At 35.8% G+C, this 21,068-nt stretch overlaps 1 protein-coding gene across 2 annotated transcripts in view; it reads left to right on the top strand.

Annotated features, from left to right (window-relative positions):
* sfswap (splicing factor SWAP) overlaps positions 1 to 21,068 on the top strand; it is a 95,322-nt gene that overhangs the window by 48,999 nt on the left and 25,255 nt on the right. For both annotated transcript variants that reach the window (XM_058757420.1, XM_058757421.1), the window contains exon 13: positions 6,525 to 6,709. In XM_058757420.1, coding sequence (XP_058613403.1) covers positions 6,525 to 6,709 — 185 coding nt within the window. The remainder of the gene's footprint in view (positions 1 to 6,524; positions 6,710 to 21,068) is intronic.

Genomic DNA, 21,068 nt, shown 5'->3' on the forward strand with positions numbered 1-21,068 from the left:
GGACATAAGAGAAGAAATGAATTAAGGAAGATGAGAAGAATAGAAGAAGGAAGGAAGGAGAAATAACAGGAAGAGGAAAGGAACGTAGGAAAAAGGAATTAACAAAGAAAGGAAAGGAAGGTTGAAGAGAAGAAAGGATGAAGGAAAGAGAAATGGAAGATATGAAGAATGCAAAGAAACAGAAATGAAGGATGGAAGGATGAAGAAACAGAACAGGAATTGAGGAGGGAGGAAGGAAGAATGAATGAATTACAGAAAGAGGGAAAATAGGAGGAATGGAAATAAAGGAGAAATGAAAGAACAGGAAGAAGAAAAAAGGTAGGATGAAAGAGAATGAAGCACGGGAAGAAGGAAGGGAAATGGAGACAAGAAAGATGGGAAGGAAAAGAAAAATTAAGAAACCAAGAGCAGTAGAAGGTCGGTCAGGAAGAAAGAGGGAAGAATGGTAAGGGGGAATATAGAAAGTAGGGATGCAACGATACCATTTTTTCAGAACCGATCCGATCCGAAAATTGTGAGTATTTGCCGATACCGATCCAATCCAATACCAGCGCAGTTTTTTTTTATCGATACAGAATTTCTATACTTCTGTGTTGACCTGATCGTCACTCTTTTGTGTTAAACACAATCTATTACATATAGATAACTTCATTTTAATGAAAAAAATATATAATCATAATCTATGACACAAATACTATTATAAACTAGGTTAGTGGATAATTCAGCAGCAAAAGATACTCTAGAAAAATCATGGGTGCACAATTTTATAAAACCTAGTGAAACATTTTTTTTTCAAATAAAAGTGAATAAGTGTACAACTAAATCTGGTAAAATGGTACACATTGCTCTTTGTATTGTTGTAAAATACATTCATGAAAAAACAAACAAATGCATTTATATATAAATATATACTATACAATTAAAAGACATTTCTTTTAAATCTATAGCACAGTAATGAAGGCAGCGACATATGATAGATAGGACAGAACAAGAAAGACTATTAATAATCTTTCATTGCGCAAAAGCATTATAAAACGAAAGGCTCCAATACAGAGCGGCACAAAGCGCTTATGCACATCCCGAGCGCAGAATGATGCGCTTAAAGCAACATTTCTATGCAATTCCGCATAGAAAAGTACAAAGGGATAAGATATTGATGCATAGTGTATTAAATCTGTGCGTTAGTTTATTAAGCCTTTTCTTTTAACAGTTTTAAACCTCAGTTACTGTGCGCTCTTGAAAAGAGTTTGACTGTAGTAACCGAACGTGACACGCAGTTTGACGCTGAATGGAGGATGACAGACAGACGCAGTGGAGAGAAGAGTTTACCTGAACTTGAATTTAACGAATTAAATATTCATCTGCACCTCAGATTAAACCATGGAACAGCTTCAGAACACTTGAAATATAGTGCACGAAAACTTGATGGTGCTTTATAATGTTTTTGTGCCTTTCGTGGGGCTCAACAATAACACAGAATAGTAAACGCACAATATCAGATTTGGATCGGTCTCTTCTGACCGATACCCGATCCGCAGAAAATGACCGTATCGGAGCCGATACCGATCCTGAGTATCGGATCGATGCATCCCTAATAGAAAGAATATGAAGAAAGGAATGGTGGTTAGGAAGAAGAAAGGATGGGTCAAGTAACAAAGCACAGGAAGAAGGTATGGAGAAAAAGAACGAAGAATAGTAAGAGGGAAGACGAATGGGATGGGAACAGAAAAGGAAGGACAAGGAACAGGAAGGAAGGAAGAAAGAAAGAAGAATAATGGAAGGTATTTGGATGAGATTAAGGGCAGGACGAGGGAAAAAATGAAGAATGAACAAAGGGCAGGAAAAAAGGACGCATAAAAAGGAATAAAGGCAGGAACGAATAAGTAAGTAAAGAAAGAAAGAAAGAAGGAAGGATTATTTAAATTTGATGGAGCTCTTTTGAATATTTTTGAGTTTCAAAGTCTCACTTTCATTATGTGTAAAAAGTGGCCGGAGTATTTCTCAAAATGAAGAAGTCAAAGGAGGTTGGAAAACATTAAATCAGTTGTTCATTTTTGAACTCTTTTCAGGACCATTGTCCACCTTTTTAAATGCCAAGCGTATTAGCATGTTTTAGACTTGAATCCCCGTCTGTAGAGTTCAGAAGCTAAGTTTCGTAAGTGTGTCATAATTGAAATAATTCCTTGTCTGCTGTTTTCAAGGCAGTTCTTTTGTAAATGTTCTGAAAAAAACTGTTTAAACAGAAGAGATGAGTCAGTTTGTGGATTATTACAGAAATAACTCATGCTGATTTCCGTCACCGTAATTGTTGCAGCCCAAATGTAAATTCTCACTGGCCAGAAGCTTAGAAGCCAGACTTTTACTGTAACAAGATAAGAAATATTGAGAAACAAACTGTAGTTTATCATGATCGCATTAGGCCAAGAGTTACGGATTTTGCTGCAGTTCTAGATCTTCTTCATTGTTCTTTTGACCCTCAGAGCTGATCTGATTGCTGTCACATCACAATGACTGGCAGCACATTAAATTACTCCGGCGAGGGCCAGGGATCTAATATAATAGATCTGTCCATATGGACCACGCTTAACAGCGGCAGTAACTGTCCCCTGTAATTAAGCTGGAGTGTTTCACACAGATAAAAACGAGGAGGACACCTCTCAATCAAAGATACCGACAGCGTCTACACTGGAAATGAGATCTGCAGAAGTGCGTGAGAGATTTTAAATGTGTTTTTGCCTAAAAACACAACATTTTCGGTCCAACTATGCTACTATTCAAACATTTGGGGTCAGTACGTTTTTTTTAAACAAGTCTGCATTTATTTGATCAAAATACAGTAAAAATAGCCTTTCTATTTTAATGTTTTTTCATTTTTACTTTTCATTCCTGTAATGACACATCTGAATTTTCATCAGCCATTACAATCTAAAATGCTGATTTGCTGCTCAAGAAACATTTCTTATCATTACCAATAGTGAAGAGTTGTGCTTCTTAAATTTTTTGGAAACTGTTACTTTTTTTTTTTTTTTTCATCATTTTTTGATGAATGAAAAGTTGAAAAGAACCATTTTTATGTAATAGATATTTTTTGTAAGGTTTTTTTTTTTATTTATAAAGTCTTTACTGATACTTTTATCAGTTAAAAGTACAATTCACTCAAAAAAAAAAAAAATCTTATTGTTCACTCACCCTCAATTTTTTCCAACCCTGTGTGAGTTGCTTTCTTTTGTTAAACACAAAGGAAGATATTATGAAGAATGTCTCCATTGACTTCCATAGTCTGGAGAAAAAAAAAAGTATGGAAGTCATGGGGACCATATGGGTACCATAAAATTATCCCTTTAAAGACACTGATTAAAAATATAATGTATTAAATATGTCAATATTAAAAAAAATAAAAAATAAAAAATCAATATTCATTTCTTAAGAAAAAAAAATGCCAAACCTAAACTTTTGAATGGTAGTGTATGTTTTTGCTATAATAATTCATTAGTATATTTTGAATAGTTCATCCAAAAATGAAGCTCTGCATCCTTTATTCACTCTCATAGCATTCCAAAATCATATGACTGACTTTCTTTCTTGTAACAGTAAAGGATTTTTTTTAATTAAATTGATGAACTGGCTGCTGATTTCAGTATAATGAAGGTCAGTAGGGATCCATCTCCAAAATGACTGAAAATCACGTCTGAAGTCGTATTATTTAATACGATGGTCTAATTTTGTGTGAGACTCATTCATCTTAAAATCTTGCCTTTTGCCATCAGCATCTATTAAAATTTGACAGTTTTTAGATGTACAACATCACGTTTGATTTCTCTGATTTGACATTGCGTCAAATCATTGTCAGCTAGGAGGAAGATTAAGTGCATAAGTATACAGATACTGTATGGACTACTTTTATGGTACTACTTTTTTTTTTTTTTTTTTTTTTTTTGGAATGTTTGAGCTTGACAGCTCCAGTCCTCATTTACTTTCATTATATGGAAAAGGGTTGAGCCAGGATATTGTTCAATATTTAATTTTCCATGGAAGACAGAAAGTCATAGAGTTTGGAACGACACGAGGGAGAGGAAATTATGACCGATGTTAGCTTTGGGTGAACTATTCGTTTAACAAGAGATGCACCTTTCATTATAACATGCAGACTTTGCATTGGTTTTCTTGTTCCTCATTAAAAATGAATTTATTTAAATCTCATCACTGACACTGGACTGCACAGGGCAGACACTGCGGCCGAGCGCTGAGCAATAATGCTTCTGGAATGCAGGGGTAATTACAGTAATAAGACCAGATGCCCGGAGGAAGTTTACTGCACGAAGAAGTGAAATAAATGGCACTGCAGCAAAGAAGGCCTCACTCAGTAGCAAACTAGCTTAGATTGCATGACTATCGACCCATCCGGAGAAACATAATCTGTATTGATGAGCTGTTAAAGAATCACAGATGCACGATTCAGCAAATGCTCATGTGTCCATCTATTACCTTTAGTTTATTTACTGAATGGAGTAAGTTTGCGTGATCATGAGTGGGAGTTTTATTGGGTCGACTCTCCCCTGTTGCTTGTGGTTGCTAAAGCAATGATGCAAAGTATCTACACTCCTTGTGTATTTACGAGAGCTTACCTGTTTATATTGCAAATTGTAGTTTCAAAAGCAAACCTCAAAAGGTAGCCTTATTGGATTTTGTCAAAATGTTATTTGCTGCCTCAATTGCAGATTGACTTCTGAAGTGTGCAGATGAGAAATTATGCGAAATTTGCTGGAAAATGCTGGAAATTACTAGAGTCATTGCTTTTAGAAATGCCACAAGCAAATTACATGTGTTAAGTGCTGTGGGTTGCATTGAAAAGGCTTGTCACACAATGTTATTGCAGTCCTTTTTCTAGGGATGAGCACAGGCGCTTTGAAAAGACAATAATGATCAATAATATAAAAACAAATTAATTACACGTGACTTAATTTGTTTGCAACTTCAATGCATTTTAAGCCAATCGAATTCTTGTCAAAATGGCTAATCTTTTTTTTTTTTTTTTTTTTTTTATCTTTTGGGGCCATTTTATGTAAAACCTTGTGGAATAGAATAGATGAACAGTCATTATTTACTCACCTGTATGAATTTCCTTCTTCAATGGAACATTATCTGTCTGTCTGTCTATCTATCTATCTATCTATCTATCTGTCTATCTATCTATCTATCTATCTATCTTATCTATCTATCATATATAAGTGAGAAAATGTTGTTCAGTGAGTCATTGTTTTTTTAGTTCCATTATTTATAAACTACTATTATATTATGTTATATTATATTGTATTGTATTGTATTATATTTAATCATTTAATATAATTTCATAATTTGAATTAGCTCTTTTTAGAATTTTACATTTGAATTTTAACGTTTTTGTTATCTCCTTTCATCATTTGTATTTGTTTTTTATATTTATATTAGCTATAGCTTTAATTTTAGAAATGCTTCAACTTAAACTTTAACATTTTTCATCCAGTATTTATTATTTTATATTTTATTATAATTTATACGATTCAATATATAGGATTCATAAGTTGGACTGATCTGATTCTCCATGGTTTAGTTAAAGATATATATCATAATATTGTGCAAGTAATATGTACAATACTTTCCTTTCTTTTACCTTCCAGGAACACATCTGAAATTATTTAAGAGTAGTTGCTCTTCATTTTATTGCGGTTTGTCTCTGAGCTCTCTCATTGAGGCGAGGACACAATGCCTTGCACTAACAGAGGATTAGGTTAAATTGTAACAGGACGGCAAGCCTTCAAGATTGGTTTTGTTTCAAGGCAGTGCAAATAACTTGTGACTGTTGAAATACTTGTGGGAAGGAGCTTTGCTGGTTGAGGGACATCTCAAACAAGTTTCTTTCCCAACTCCTCTTTCTTTGTCACTGCCACACATAGTATTATCTCACTCGCAGTGACGTAATGAAGGAGAAGCCTCTGTTCTCTCTCCAGTTGCATTTGTTCCCGAGTTATATGTGATTGTCTGTGGCAGGGGGCCTATTTTTAGTGCGGACACTGACAGGGCCCTCTTCTTGTTCTTGTATAATATAATGACTTGTTTTTTTCCCCCGTTTTTCTTTTGTTATTACTGTTCCCATGAACAAAACCTGAAAAATTATACATGAGTACATAGCCTGAACTGAGACACCATTGACCGTTATACAATCCGCAGCCAGGCAGCATTTAACACCTAAGCAGAGTTAATGTCAGAAAGGATAATTCTATCGCGGTAGATGCGAAACATTAAAATGCAACGCATTGTAATCTTGTAGCTTTTTAAGCTCCATGCAGTTTTTATGAGGCGCGCTGGCTTACAAAACCAGGTAAGTCACGAGCAGACTCATCTAGAAACGTTTTACATTTGCTTAGCAGCAGAAACAGAATGCACTTATGCACACAAGCTCCCATGCTTTTAGTTGTCAGAGCATATGTTGTGTATCAGGACAGATGTGTGTGTGTGTCTGACCTTTCTTCCCTTTTCTCTTCCAGCCAAACAGAAGCTGGAGGACCGGTTAGCAGCCGCAGCGAGAGAGAAACTGGCCCAGGCCTCCAAAGAGTCCAAAGAGAGGCAGATACAGGCTGAGCGCAAGAGGAAAGCCGCCCTCTTCCTGCAGACTCTGCGAGGGCCAGAGGCTGAGGTCAAGCGTACTGAGGAAACTTCTGTTGTGCCTGAGGTTTGTTTGTGTGTGTGTGTGTGTGTGTGCGCGCGTTTTCCAGCATTGTCCCTCTACCACCACATACACCTAGGCTTCCTTTGAATTCCTAGTAATAGTAGGAACTGAATTTGAAATACGATCAGATACTTGATGAACTTTGACGTTTAAATGAACAGTTTCTTGTTACTATAGTGCTTACGCTTGCAAAGAGCCGCTCACTCTTCGTTTTCGCTTCCATTGCATTGCTTGACATGCTCGCCCTGACAAAAAATTCTCTGTTTTTGCTGTGCGCTTCAGAATCATGCTCAGTGCCGTTACGGGTGTAGATTTTGGTGTTTTTATTTCATCAGTCAGCATCACGTCAGGATTCCTACTCGATAATGCTGCTCTGGTTTCCTTGTGGTTTGTTTAATCAAGTTCTCCTGTAAGAATAAGCAACATAGTTTATCTATCCATCAAGAATCTTGGGGAAATGCTCATTACTGCAAAATGATTCCTGACAACCATTTTTTCAGCAATCTCTGGGGGTCAAATGTGATTTTGCGTGCTGACAGACTGGATGAGATGAAATGAGAACGTATAGATGCTGTTAATTCTATCCCAGTTGTATTTTTATGGACTTGCAAGAGGAGTTGTTCCTAATTAGTTGTGCTGACAAAGCTGGTGTCTCCCAGGAAAAACGTCTGTTTGTACTTGTGAGTTTATTTGGGTTTGTTTATCTTGTGTCAGCGTTTAGCCATTGAAGCAGCCCTGATGATTTCTAAATCCATCGAAGCTTCAACTGAATGTGTCAGAATCTCCTCTTTTACTTCACCAGTTTGTTTATCTTGTGTCAGCGTTTAGCCATTGAAGCAGCCCTGATGAACTTGTAATAATTTCACAATATTACTTTCACTGTATTTCCACAACTCTTGCTATAATGGCCAGCGCTGCCTGTGTGCAGCTCATATTTCCCCTGACCTTCTCCGCAGGCTGCAAACACAGTTTCTCCTCCAGAAAGTTTGCTCCATGGTGTCCACGGAGGGAGAACGAGAAAGGCAAAAGTGTGAGAGTGAGAGAGAGACGCCATTAGGAAAAGCGAGAGAGACTAGGAGTAGGAGAGTGGCGAAGACTAATCTCGCCGTTTGTCTCCACAGGCGTGCGGTTCAGCTCCACATTAATGAGGCCAATGAAGCGTGAAATCAGAAGAAGCAGCTGGTGGATGCAGGACTGCTTCCTCTGGGCTTTTACCTGAGTCTCTCGCTCACATATACACAACACTACTTGTACGTTCCTAACCAACTAATCCATTATGAATGTCTCTTCTGCTTCTTATTCTTGGACCCCCAATTACTTGTGCGGGACGCCTTATTTAGTTTCCAACTTATTCCTTTACTTTACTCTAAGGCCTGATTTAAGATGCACCTTCCAATAGCTTACGGCGGTTCTGTCATTCACCCTTAGGAAAGAAACAAAGATGGTTTGGCTACCCAGGCAAGACGCAAAAAAAAAATGATATGCGCAAAAAACTTTCTCTTGCATCTAAATCGTTTTTGTCTTAACTAGCTTGTCTGACAGGATATTTTGGAATTATTCAAAAATCATAATTGTTTTTTGCCCAAATCTGTTTGAATCTATGTAGGTTTTTTGCAGTCTAATCAGGAATTAAAACTACTTAAAATGTCATTTTTATTTTGTAAAAATTTTAATTAGGATTAAAATCGGGCTTTTGTTGAGGCATCTTAGTCTCAATTATTATTTTAGTATTTTTTCAGGGTTTTTTGTCGTTTGAACTTTCGCTAATTTGCCTTTAGTAAACTATTTGTTGATCGCTTCCAGCTCATTGTGAAATCTCATTGGTCCAAATACTGCTTCTCACAACTGTATGTTAAACATGTAGTATATTCTGATTGGCTGCCTGTGATTGCGTCTTGTCTTGTGCAATAGTTTCACGTTGAGTGTAAATAGATGAATTGTTTGTTGCTGGGAACTTTGCATCGCCCTTGTTGTTCCTGTCTGAATGCTTGAAGTCCAAGAGCTGTGAAGTCCTAAAGGCCTGATTTATGTTTATGCATGCTTATTTGCCGGCTTGTAAATATGGATGCGTTCTGCCTTTATATGCTGACTGGATTCTGTTGAACCCACTTTAAGGCTTCACGGCTTCAAGGACTTTTGCTTCAATGCAAATTGGTGCGATTGGTCATCGCTCATGACTGCTGTATCATCCTTTGCATTGTCTCGCCATTATCTTTTTCCATCTGTTTCCGGTGACTCAGTAGTGGTAATGATTTCAGTCAATTTAAGCTTAATGCCAGCTGTGATCTTTGATGGAGCCGATTGCCAGCATTGATTTTAGCTTCCCTTGCCTTTTTTAGAAGTAGTGATGCACCAAAGTGAAAAGCTGAAAATTCTAGGCACACTGGGTTGAAAATTGAAAATGAGTGGTTTAAGTTAGCCTTTGCTTGGAAAAACTATGCAAATTCTTTTAATATAATAGTTTTTACATATCTATGGGTGTCTTAACTGTTGGATTGTCATTACAGTAATACAGTATGTAGGCTCCAACAAATATTTATATTCATATTACTTACCTCAATTCATCTAGATTCATTTAAAATTGCATTTAATATTTAAAATATTTTATATATTTCTAATAAAATATTTACATATTTTATAACTATAAATGTTGTTTTTTTAATTCCTTTGTACCTTTCTTGTGTTGCATTTTTAAAGAGAGCATGTCCTGGTTGAAAATAGTGTTTGTTTTTGTTTGTTTTTTTAACTTTAATAATGTTTGTAACTGCATTCTGCATTGTTATACTCCAGTGCATTGTTTATATATATATATATATATATATATATATATATATATATATATATATATATATATATATATATATAGAAAGGATTTACATGTGTATATATTTATATTCATATAATTTATATTTCATATATAAACATAACACTTTTTTTCCTAAACATTTACATGCGTGTGTGTGTATATATATATATCTTCTTCCGTCATCACAGTGCGGAAGGTTATCTATCATTGTGTGATGAGGGTACAGCACCAGTGTTGCCAGGGTAACGATAGCGGCACAAGTGGTTTAGTTTGAAAATACAGTCGCGGGAAAAATTACAGAGCCGTGGCGGGTTGCGTTTTGGGCTACTTTTATAATGTACCGCAGCCGCCCAAAGTGTATATAGACAAATTAAAATTAAAATAGATCCTTTAACTAATGTGTATTATACTTGGAATGTATACCTGGCAACTTAAGAACGGAGAGGCAGTAACATCACAAAAAAAAAAAAAAAAAAAAATATATATATATATATATATATATATATATATATATATATATATATATATATATATATATATATATATATATATATATATATATATATATTTATTTATTTATATTTATATTATTATTTTAACACAAGAACATGTATATTTATTTTATTGTTTTAATCTTGTCCAGCTCATTCCAATTTCTTATTTTATTTTTTTCTTTGTCTTGTTCTTAATATATAATGAAACAGGAGCTTGAATTGAGAAAAACATTTAATGATTTACGTCAGTAAGTAGTATAATACTTAATGAAAAATAATGTTGATTAATTTAAAACAAATAAGCTATATAAGTAGTAAATAGATTATAATTTTTCATTATTATTATTTTTTTTAATTATAATAATAAAAACTACTTTTATTTTATTACCTTTCTTTTGTTACACTTTCAAAATAGCATGTCCTGGTTAAAAATTAGTGTTTTTTCATGGTGGTGGTTGTTGTTGTTGTTTTTGTTTTTTTTACTTTATTAACACTTTTAACTGCATTCTGTGTCATTTGTTCAATTGTGATATACTCCTTCCAGCTTTTTTTTTTTTTAATTGAACACAAGAACATGCGTTTTCAGAACCCCCTTTTACAAATGTGTCGCATCGGGATTATGTCAACTGGAACCAGTGTAATAATTATAAGTCTTCTTGAAAACTGATTAGTTCAGGCATTCCACTGACTAGTCGATTTTGAAAATAGGTATGTGCTGCAAAATATAAACAAGTTCTGTGCACCCCTCATTCCTTTCTAGATCTTTCCGCAGGTGAGAAAACAGCACAGCTGAGAGACACATTCAGAATGCACAGAGCTCCCATTGTGTTTGCAGCTCCCACCACCCAGATATACAGCCTTTGGGGCTTTACTGATTGCTATGGCAACAAAAATCAAATCTAGCCAATTCAGCATGCATCAGGTCATGTTCCCTAGCTTTTACCAAACCAAGGACGTGCTACAATGTCTATAGATACATTTAATAACTGCAAATAGCTGCGTTTTACAGAGAACTCTGCAGAGGCCAGGGTGGTCATACATTTTCACCGTGTTGAACCAACAACCATCTCGTTCCATCACAGCCGGCCGTGACTGCAGCCCTGTTTGTTCAATGAGAGTTTTCTGTTTCTTCTGGAGATAGCATAGAGTGCTTCTGGCAGAGCTTGTATTTGTAGTATTTCATCTCTTGTTTGCTAGAGAACATGATTGTGCCTCAAGATCACAGAAAAAACCTGCGAGAAAATAAAATAGGCTTGATCTGCACTGCTGTCGCAGGGCTTAGTAAGATAGATTTGTTGTGACAGACAGGAGCGCTTTAAAGTGGAAATAAGACCCTGCTAATTGTTTGATGTTTAGCTACAACCTTTCGTCATGCTAAATGCTGTTTGGCAGGTCTCTCTCAGAAAAAGCCAAGTTTGAAACAGGAAATGTGGACAGTCATCTGTGCAGCCAGGTGGCACTTTGCACGAAGCCCAGTAGAGTTTCTCTCTGCTTCCATCAGCAACTTCCATATTGCCTCAATGGTTTTTAGCTCTTTTGTTTAAATTATTTAGCTCATTGTTTTATGTATTGTCTTGTTTTTATTTTTTTTTTTTATTATTTATTGAGAATTCAATTTATTTTGTTTTAGTTTATCTTATTCAGCTTATTCTAATTTCTTATTTTTATATTTTTATTTATTTAATTTTCTTTGTCTTTTTTTCCTCATCATTAATATATAATGAAACAGGAGCTTGAATTGAGGGCGGGAAAAATTTATAATTTACATCAGTAAGTAGGCATGTATAATACTTATTGGAAAATAATATTTTATCAAAAATAAATAAGCTATATGTGACCCTGGACCACAAAACCAGTCTTAAGTGTCAATCTTTTGAAATTGAGATTTATACATCTTGATTTATACAAGCTTTCCATTGATGTATGGTTTGTTAGGATCGGACAATATTTGGCCGAGATACAACTCTTTGAAAATCTAGAATCTGAGGGTGCAAAAAAATCTAAATATTGAGAAAATTGCCTTTAAAGTTGTCCAAATTAAGTTCTTAGCAATGCATATTACTAATCAAAAATTAAGTTTTTACGGTACGAAATTTACAAAATATCTTCATGGAACATGATCTTTACTTAATATCCTAATGATTTTTGGCATAAAAGAAAAATTTATAATTTTGACCCATACAGTGTATTTTTGGCTATTGCTACAAATATACCACAGCGACTTAAGACTGGTTTTGTGGTCCAGGGTTACATATAAATAGTAAATAGATTATTTACTATTGTGACATATTATTTTATTTTTAAATTATTATAATAAAAACTACTTTTATGTTTTTACCTTTTAACTTGGTCACTTTCTAATACTTTTAATTATTTTCAGATTCTGTGCTCCTGCTGGTTCTTGAATAAAAAAAATTAAATAAAATATGTAATAATTTAATAAACTGCATTATAAAGTAAGCAAGTATAATACATAATGGAAATTAAAATGGATTAATTAAAAACAAATAAGTTGAAAAAATGGGCAAAGAACATCTGCTAAAGTGCAGTTTATGTCCAAAGCTTTAGCTGGCTGTAGTGAAAATATGTGTATCTGAATCAATAAAAGCTGATACGGGTATACAGTTGTCCAGTTTCAGCATTTTCTGCAATTGATTTCAATCATTAAAAGCAGCCAAAGACACATTTATTGAATGCAGGATAGGAGAGGGAATGAGATCAGGACATTCAAACTTGCATCTTTTTTTTGCTGCGACCACCATAACGTTGTGATGGAAGTCAATATTTATTCATGTTTGTTCATGATCATTGTGTTATTTTGTTCACGGCTTCAGACACGCTGTGATTTGAAACACCGCTTTCTCCTGATGGCATTGGTTTTGTCAAATAGTCTACTGTGATTTTGCATCTGGTTGAGTGAAGTGATAGATAATGTTTTAGCTTCTGTACAGCTGAATTGAAATGACGGACCACTTTTTGAAAATGGGAACTAGGATTCAATATTCAGGAGCGTTGTTGTTGTTTTTTATTCTTTCCCCATTTTGGGTTAGTCCCTATACACAGTACTATTTTTTTATTTTTTATTAACCACAGAATTTAGACATAGAATGTTGTCTAGCAAAACACGATGAGAAATAATATTAAATAGCATTTCGTGTATTATGTTATATCAAGGATCTCAAACTGAAACCCCCTGAAGTGTTAATATTTTATCCTTAAATCCAGCCTACAAATTTAATTCACTTTCTGCAGTTTGCTTTGTGCTGTAGTTCTGGATTTTGTACTGTAGGTTAATATATATTTTGTCCATAGGCCTAAGAAAATAAATATAACCGGTTCTAGTCTTGGTAACAACAACAAAACAAGCCTATGTTTTTGAAACTGTCAAAAAAAAAGTTTGGATCTGTTTGTGCGCTGACAGTTGCTGTGTCCGCAATCTCTCGCTTGTTTGCTTGTTTACAATTCGCTATATAGTGGATTCCATGTAGAGGCTGATATTCAAGGAAAAAATGGCAGTTCTCAAGGAATCCAATCGTTAGTCCACAAAACATATTTATTTATTTTTTTGTAATGGGCAACTTGAGTTTGAAGCTTAAAGCACTGCCGTCATGAAAGAATTATGATATTAACTTGAGCAATTCTGTGTTCAAGATCTAAAATGAGACTAAAGACAGAACCTGTGAGTCAGTTTGCATCTTCAGAAAGAACATGGCAGGCCTCAGAAGACTTGGTGAAGAAGGAGACAAAGGGAGCTCCTTTGTCAGTGTCTGCAGTTTTTTTTAACGCTGCTATTTGCAGCATTATAGAAATGCACCTTCTGTGAAACAAGAAAATCAGTTTGTTCCTGCTTTTTTGTGAGTATGTGTATCCAGAGGGTTTGAAAATCGTGACAAAGTGAGCTTGCCATGTATCTCAAAAGAATCCTTTTATGTTATTTTATTTACTTCAATCCAATTTATTGTAATTGTTTAATTTCATATAATTAAGAAAACAAGTATATTACATAATGGAAATTAAAACCAATTCATTTAAAAATAAGTTAGCTGAGTTGAAACAATGGACAAAGAACATCTGCCAAAATGCAGTTTATATACGACTCAGTCTGTCCAAAGCTTTGGCAGGATTTAGTGAATTTTTTTTAATATTATTGTTATTTTTATAATCCTACTTCATTGGTTTCTGTGTAGTGTAGTCCAAAATCAGTTTATTTGTGTTTCCCCTCAGACAAGAACAAAATACTCCAAATTAGCACTTTGGAAAAACTGCTAAATCAGTGCAGTGCTTTTCTGTGCTTCATTGCCATTGGATGTTCTGCCAATAGCAGCACAGTTTTGGGAGGGCTGGCTTGCCAACATATGGTCTGGAGTAAGTGTCCTCTGACCACTGTTCCGGTGTCAGACATTGGCATGGGTACTGGCAAAACCCAGCGGTCGATCAAGCACACCTCAAAACTATTGGATTTGTGCTTATGGATCTGTCTGTCACTATGAGACGGTATCAGGACAGCTTATCCTGTAACCGCTTTCTGTAGTGTCCGTGTGCATCCTCACGCCTCTGTGCTCTTTTCCTTTAAACAAATAGTTTGCTCCCCAGTGTAATCCTCCACTTAACACCCAGAGCCAAACGCTAGCTTAGCATTGATCGATGGGCTCCGACAGATTACAGTTTTAAAGAACGCTATTCTGACTAGAACCGACTAACCTTAATCACAGCTCTCTGGATTTCATCTGAAGTAAGTCTTAATGGGCTGTTGCCATGCAGCCGATTGAATTAATTGAAAATCTAGTTTAAATAGCTGTGATTACTGATGGACACTTGGCTTAGTGGTTCGCCCTGTTGGTTTAAGTCTGAAATTATGTTTTTAAATAAAAATAACCATGGTTGCTGCACAGCATTCTTAAAAAAATTGTTTTTGTTTTATTATGTGGCGCTTTTGAGAAGTCAACCTTTATTATAGGCTGGCAACTGATGAAAACAAGCTGTGATGAATTAAAAACCAACCATCAAATGGAGAGCCTGTTTTCGGTTAAGGCAAATATTTTACTGGAGCCATCCTTTTTCCTGCTCATAGTCACAAGACGGAATTAAAAAGGGGAATGGAATCGATAGACCCTGAGGAAATGAGGCGATCTGAAACTGTTGAGGCTCTCCGCCACTGTGCCTGTGCTTGCTCTAATTAGTTTATACATAAATCCATAGCAAAGATTTAAGAGCCCACTATAACTTTTATCCTGACCTAAATGGAGTAAATTGGCTACGGATTAGCTCTCAGCGAAAAGAAGAATTTTTACCTCAACAAAGACCTTGTTTTCACTGGTGGACCATTTGTCACAAATCCCAAATGTCATTCAGAAGACAGAAACAACTTCTTAAATGGGTTAGTTCACCCATAAATGAAAAGTCTGTCATTTTTTTATGCCTCCCTCATGTCTTTTGAAACCTAAAACCTGTTTTTAAATGAGTTATACATTCTTAAAAAAAAAAAATGGCGCAGATGACTCGGTGAAAAACTTTGAACATCAACAGAAACTTTTCATTGCACAAAAGGTTCTTTTTAGAAGAAAGGGTTAGATTATTAATGTTGTTACACTAAGAATACTGAGAACTGTTCCATGAAAGCTTCTTTGGGGAAAGCTAATTCAGTTGCATTGGTGTGAAAAACCCCTTTTTGGTATCTAAAGAGTGTAGTACAATATTTGAGATGCTTTTTTCCAATAGAATGAAAATGAATTGTGACCACGACTGTTTTTAAGGTAAGATTTCCAATGAATAACAACATAAATTTCCATCTGTTCTTTATACAAAGACTTCAGAAAACTCGGAATATTGCGCAAGAATATTGTGATCATTTTGTGGTCATTTTTTGGCCTTTGGTCTCCATCCACTTACATTATATGAGAAAGAGTAGCTCAGAAAGAAAGAAAGTCACACAGCTTTGGAATGACATGAGTAAATACCCATTTTTATATGAAATTTAATTTAATAGTAGTGGTCTACTGCTTTTTAGTGTTTTTACTCCTCCTCTCTCTTTTTCCCTCTGCCATTCTTGTATGTTTTATCACAGGGCTCAAAGCATGCATGTGCAGATGATGTGAAAGAGGTTAGAAGAGGTTGCCTCAGTCCCTGGTGTGCTGGCATTTTAACACAGAGCTTTTACAGCTCTGACAGCAGTATCGGAGTGACTGCATTTGTGTTTGCATTTGTCAATGCTTTTGTATGTGTTCATCTGAAAAACTGTATGTTGGCTGTGCAGTCTTCAAAATGGCATATTTTTGGCATTTCCACCTCCTGGCTCACCGGCTGGGAAAATTTAGATGCGTTGCAGGCTTTGACTCAGTATGTTGTCGAGAATTATTCTGGGTGCTAAATAAACAGCCGGCGTGTAATCATTAAAGCCATATTTTTCACCTTGAGTGTATTCGGATTAATTAGGAAATGTTCCGGCCTGCAGAAAATCTTTGTGCCAGCTGGTCGTTCCGCCGTCTTTGGTTTGACGAATGCGCCGTAAATTGTTCACAATGGACTGCCGAATCTCCAGCGACACTTGTGTCATCAGTCTTAGATTGACTGCTTTATTACTATGGCTTTTACTTTAATCCTGTTTCTTATTATTGACCTTTCATTATTAAGTGGAACACACAGTGGAGCTTACAGGATGCCTAATCGTTGCCGTTCTTTTTTAAGGAGAAGAATATCAGATGTGACAATATGGCCACCTTGTTGACCTTCACTTTTGGTTTAGTGTTTTCGCTTAGGACTATGCCCATTGTTCAAGTCAACCGCAAACTGTCACAGTTTAAGAAAGAACAATACCCAGAAGCCACTGCAAATCTTACAATGGCTGAAATAGAAATCAGGCCAGTTCCCACTTCCCACCTCCCTTATTCTTGTATTTCCCGTCTGTTTTTATTTTAAGATTACAATTTATTTTATTTTCAGCATTGCTGCCTTTTCTTTTTGAAGAGCAGGTTGTGTGGTTGGTGTGACTCTGTCATTCCTAATAGACCAAGGGTTTTCAACCTGGTGTCCGTGATGTGTACAGTATATATACAGTATAAATCATAGAATTCGTCAGTAATTTTTAATGTAGGTTATTTAAATATTTAAAACAACCAACAACATGCTTCACGTGCTATTTATGAGTGTGTTTATCTTCAAATACCAAAAAAAAAAACAAATCCTGTGAATATCTTTATATGATTTGATTCCACTTACCTGGCAAGCGTTGGCAAATTTCACCCTCAAACGTGTTGTTATATCAGCCCAGTCCCTTGTTAACATGACTTAAAAAAAAAAATCCTTGTGTGCTCTTACAATACTTGCCAAAGCAGCCAATCAGAGTAGAGTTTACCAGGTGGATAAAGTGTTTTTCCTTTATTTAAGCAGTATTTATCAGACTGAATAGGGCAGCAGACATCTGACGCTAAGACTAAGGTCTCCCTAGTGCCACATTTACATTGTCTTTCATGTGTGATAGTTTTTACCCTTGATGTGATGTTGTCGGGACCTCTTTGATGTGCCCTTAGTGTGCGTCTGTGTATTTGAGCTTGTTCACACTCCCAGTTGCACACACTCCTGCCCCAGGGCTGTGGCGTTTCTCTTTCTCTGATTTGTGATTTACCATTTAATTGATTGGGCTCTTTGTATCTGAGCTGCTCTTTTTAAAAGAAACTCTCATGGGAGAGGTGTTTCTAGCAGGTACTGCTTTAACAAGACAGTCAGCACTCAGGAGGGAACACGCTCCTGATTAGTGACAAAAGCAGGGGTGCAGAGGTGAGACTCGGTGCCGTTGCACCTCTCTTTTATCCGTGTTAAACGAGAATGCAGGGATTGGCGGTGTCACTGAAGCGTTTTGTGTGTATCGTGGCCGGGATAGAGATTTCTGAAGCTGGTGTTGAACTCTCTGCTTATTTGACATGCAGAAATTGTGTAGGCCGTGCCTCATTTGCCTTAAAAGTTCCGCCGTAAAAAAAAAAAAAATTCATAGGTTGATTTCATCAAAGAGTAAACACTGTGTCTCAGCGGTGCTTTCAAAACATAGCTTTGTTTGTTTGAGAACAGTGAGTCAACCAATGGTGTGAGTTTGGGGTGGGGCTAACTGTTTTTTTCTGACCAATGGCAGATGGGCTGGGTTTGTTTAAAAAATAAATAAATAAATCATCATTTACTTCCTATTGTCATTCCAAACCTGCATGACATTCATTCTTGTGTGGAACACAAAAGTACTGAATTGAGTTTGCAAATTTATTGCACTTAAACAGTTTCAAAATGTTCAAAGGCAATATTAGTTGCTGTGGTATCAAAATGTGGTATGTCGCACCCCTTATAGACCCAATGTATAGAAAGAAGAGTTTAAGCATTCTTCAAAAAAAAATTTTTTTAAATTACACAGAACTAAGTCATACAGGTTTGAAACAACATGAGGGCATAAATAATGAATTATTAAAGTTATTATCAACTATCCCTTTAAAAACTTGTTTTATGTTAGTTTGTTTGACTCATTTGAGAATGGCTGATTATTTTGTTTTCTTCCATATAATTTCATGTAATTGCACTTTACAGATTTTGAATTGCAACAAGTCGGCAGGTCATCGTTTTTCTAGCAAATGTGTTATTCAGTGAAGCCATTGTTATAATGGTTCCCTTCATGATTGCCCGACAGTTAAATAATCAGTGTGTTTCTTTTATAGTTCACTTCCCTGGTGGGAACCTTCCAGAACGTCAGTAAGAACCCGTTGTGTTGCTGTTACTTTGCCAAGCAGCTCCTGACAGATGCCCATTCATCATATTGGCATACTGCAGAAAAACAAGCTAATTATTTTGACTTAAAAGCATTATTTCTACCCCTCTGAAGATGAGAGCTCCACCAGCATTGAAACATTCATGGATTGTTCATAATGATTAGCCAGTTTTTAGATTATTCATTGTTCGCTTGATTAATGTGAACATCCATCGTTCACTGCTCATCCAGCAGTACTGACCACAAGAGAGGACTGAATTCAGACATCTTGACTCGTTGAACTGCAGCCATTTCCATTTAAAATTGTAACTTGCAATCTCTCAGGTTTAAAACTTTTTTTTAATTAAAGGCTATTATAAGATGAAGACTTGATATTGTACATTTACTAGGAAAAGTATGTGCACCCTTTAAATTTATCTGCATGAATTATATGTAATAGCCAACCACAGTCTATTACAAGTAACAGAAATACAGGGTGGAATAAATGCAAACCCTTATATTTACTCGTAAACCCTCCTTTAGAAGCAATTACCACTTGATATTTGTCAATTTTGCAGTATTTCTCTTTACAGACTTTTCAGTGTAGAAAATTCTTAGATTATCTTATGGAAATTAATCTCTTATAGAAATGAGGTCAGGACTTTTCTGTTGAAGCCTTTCTGTTGTTGGTATGTGCTTTGTGACATTGTCCTTCAGTTGGCAGTCAAATGACCTTACATTCTCTAAAAATATGTCCTGATAAATTTGGGAATTCATTTTTTCATTGATTATAGCAAGTGATTCAGACCCTGAGGCATAAAAGCTGCTGAAATCCATGATGGCTCCTCCACTGCTATGCCTTTTGTATATATACTGTATAGTGTCTCCCCCCACCTCCCCAACCAACTCAACTTGGGTTTTATCTGTTCACAGAATATTTTTCACAGTAGAGCGATGGTAAACCCAGGTGCTCTCTTGCAAACTTGCAAGTGTTGTTTTGGAAAGACAATTTGTCTTACCAAGGACTGTTGAACAACAAGGCTTTTGAGACCCCTTTCCGTTTTCTGCAGGTCAGCAGTTCTCAATCTCAGATGTTCTTAGCACTCTTTTGCTTGAGGTTTTGTACACATCAGGTAATGCTTGTTGTGATTAGCAAACCCAAAATTTTAGGGCATCGCTGACCAACACCACCAATCTTGCCTCTCTTACTGAACTCAAGGTTAGTTGAACCCAAGATTACCAAGAGTAGCCATTAGCCTACGTGTTCACATAGTTTTTTTTTCTCCTTGCAATGTTAGTATTTTCACACTGTTCAATAGACACAGGAAAATATGTCTTTGTGTTATTTGTTTAAACAGACTCTGTTGAAAGTTAGATCAAAATTTATAACAAATCAAGTTTAGATGGATTAATTCACCCAAAAATGAAAATTTTGTCATCATTTACTGCCCCTCATTTCATTCCAAACCTGTATAAGTTTGTTTTTTATGTTGAACACAAAAGATATTTTGAAGAATTTTGAAGAACCAAACAGTTGTTGATCCCCGTTGACTTTCATAAAGAAAGAAATTCTATGGATGTCAATGGGGACCATCAACTGTTTGATTACCAGCATTCTTCAGAATATCTTCTTTAAATGTTCAACATAAGAAAGGAACTTTTGGGTGAACTATCCCTTTAGTCGAAAGAGTTCACATAGTTTTTCCATGTATCACTATTATTAAAGACAGGATATGCTGTATCACTCAGATGATTGAACGCAAAAATGTGACCAGCTTGCATTGTTTGCATGGACTTAGGGAATTTACTCTAAACTAGCCTCTCAGTAATTTTTTTTCCCCCATAATCCCTTGCTCGCCATCCAGCATGATGCAGTGGCTTTACCGCTTCCTTTCAATTGCTTACTACATCTCTCCCCTTCCAACTCTCAGAAATCAACAAATCATTCTTCACCCTACAGCACTTACTTAGTTTTGCATTTTCACTGTCCAGCAGATGCCAAGGCGATTTGGCAGGTACCTAACCATGTGTACAGAGTAGTGCTATTGCACACAGCAGCTTTCAGAATCTCTAAAATCCCTTCATCGACCTCAATCAGAGGTCCTGTGGGAAGGAAAGTGTCCTAATGTTTCATGCAAATGTCGGGTGAGAATAAAGCTTCCCTGTGGTCCCTAACACCACTACAGTGCTCCTTTTAAGAGTAGTGTGAAAAGTGCTTCAGACGTTCACTACCATGATTTGGAGATCAAAAGCGTGTTGTTGAATTTGTGTTTGAGTAGAAAACATTTTTCTTGTGGCAAAGAAAATTCGAGAAGTAAATATGAAGCCCATTCCTCTGTAATT

Source organism: Onychostoma macrolepis, chromosome 21, assembly GCF_012432095.1.
Source record: "Onychostoma macrolepis isolate SWU-2019 chromosome 21, ASM1243209v1, whole genome shotgun sequence".
Lineage (NCBI taxonomy): Eukaryota > Metazoa > Chordata > Actinopteri > Cypriniformes > Cyprinidae > Onychostoma > Onychostoma macrolepis.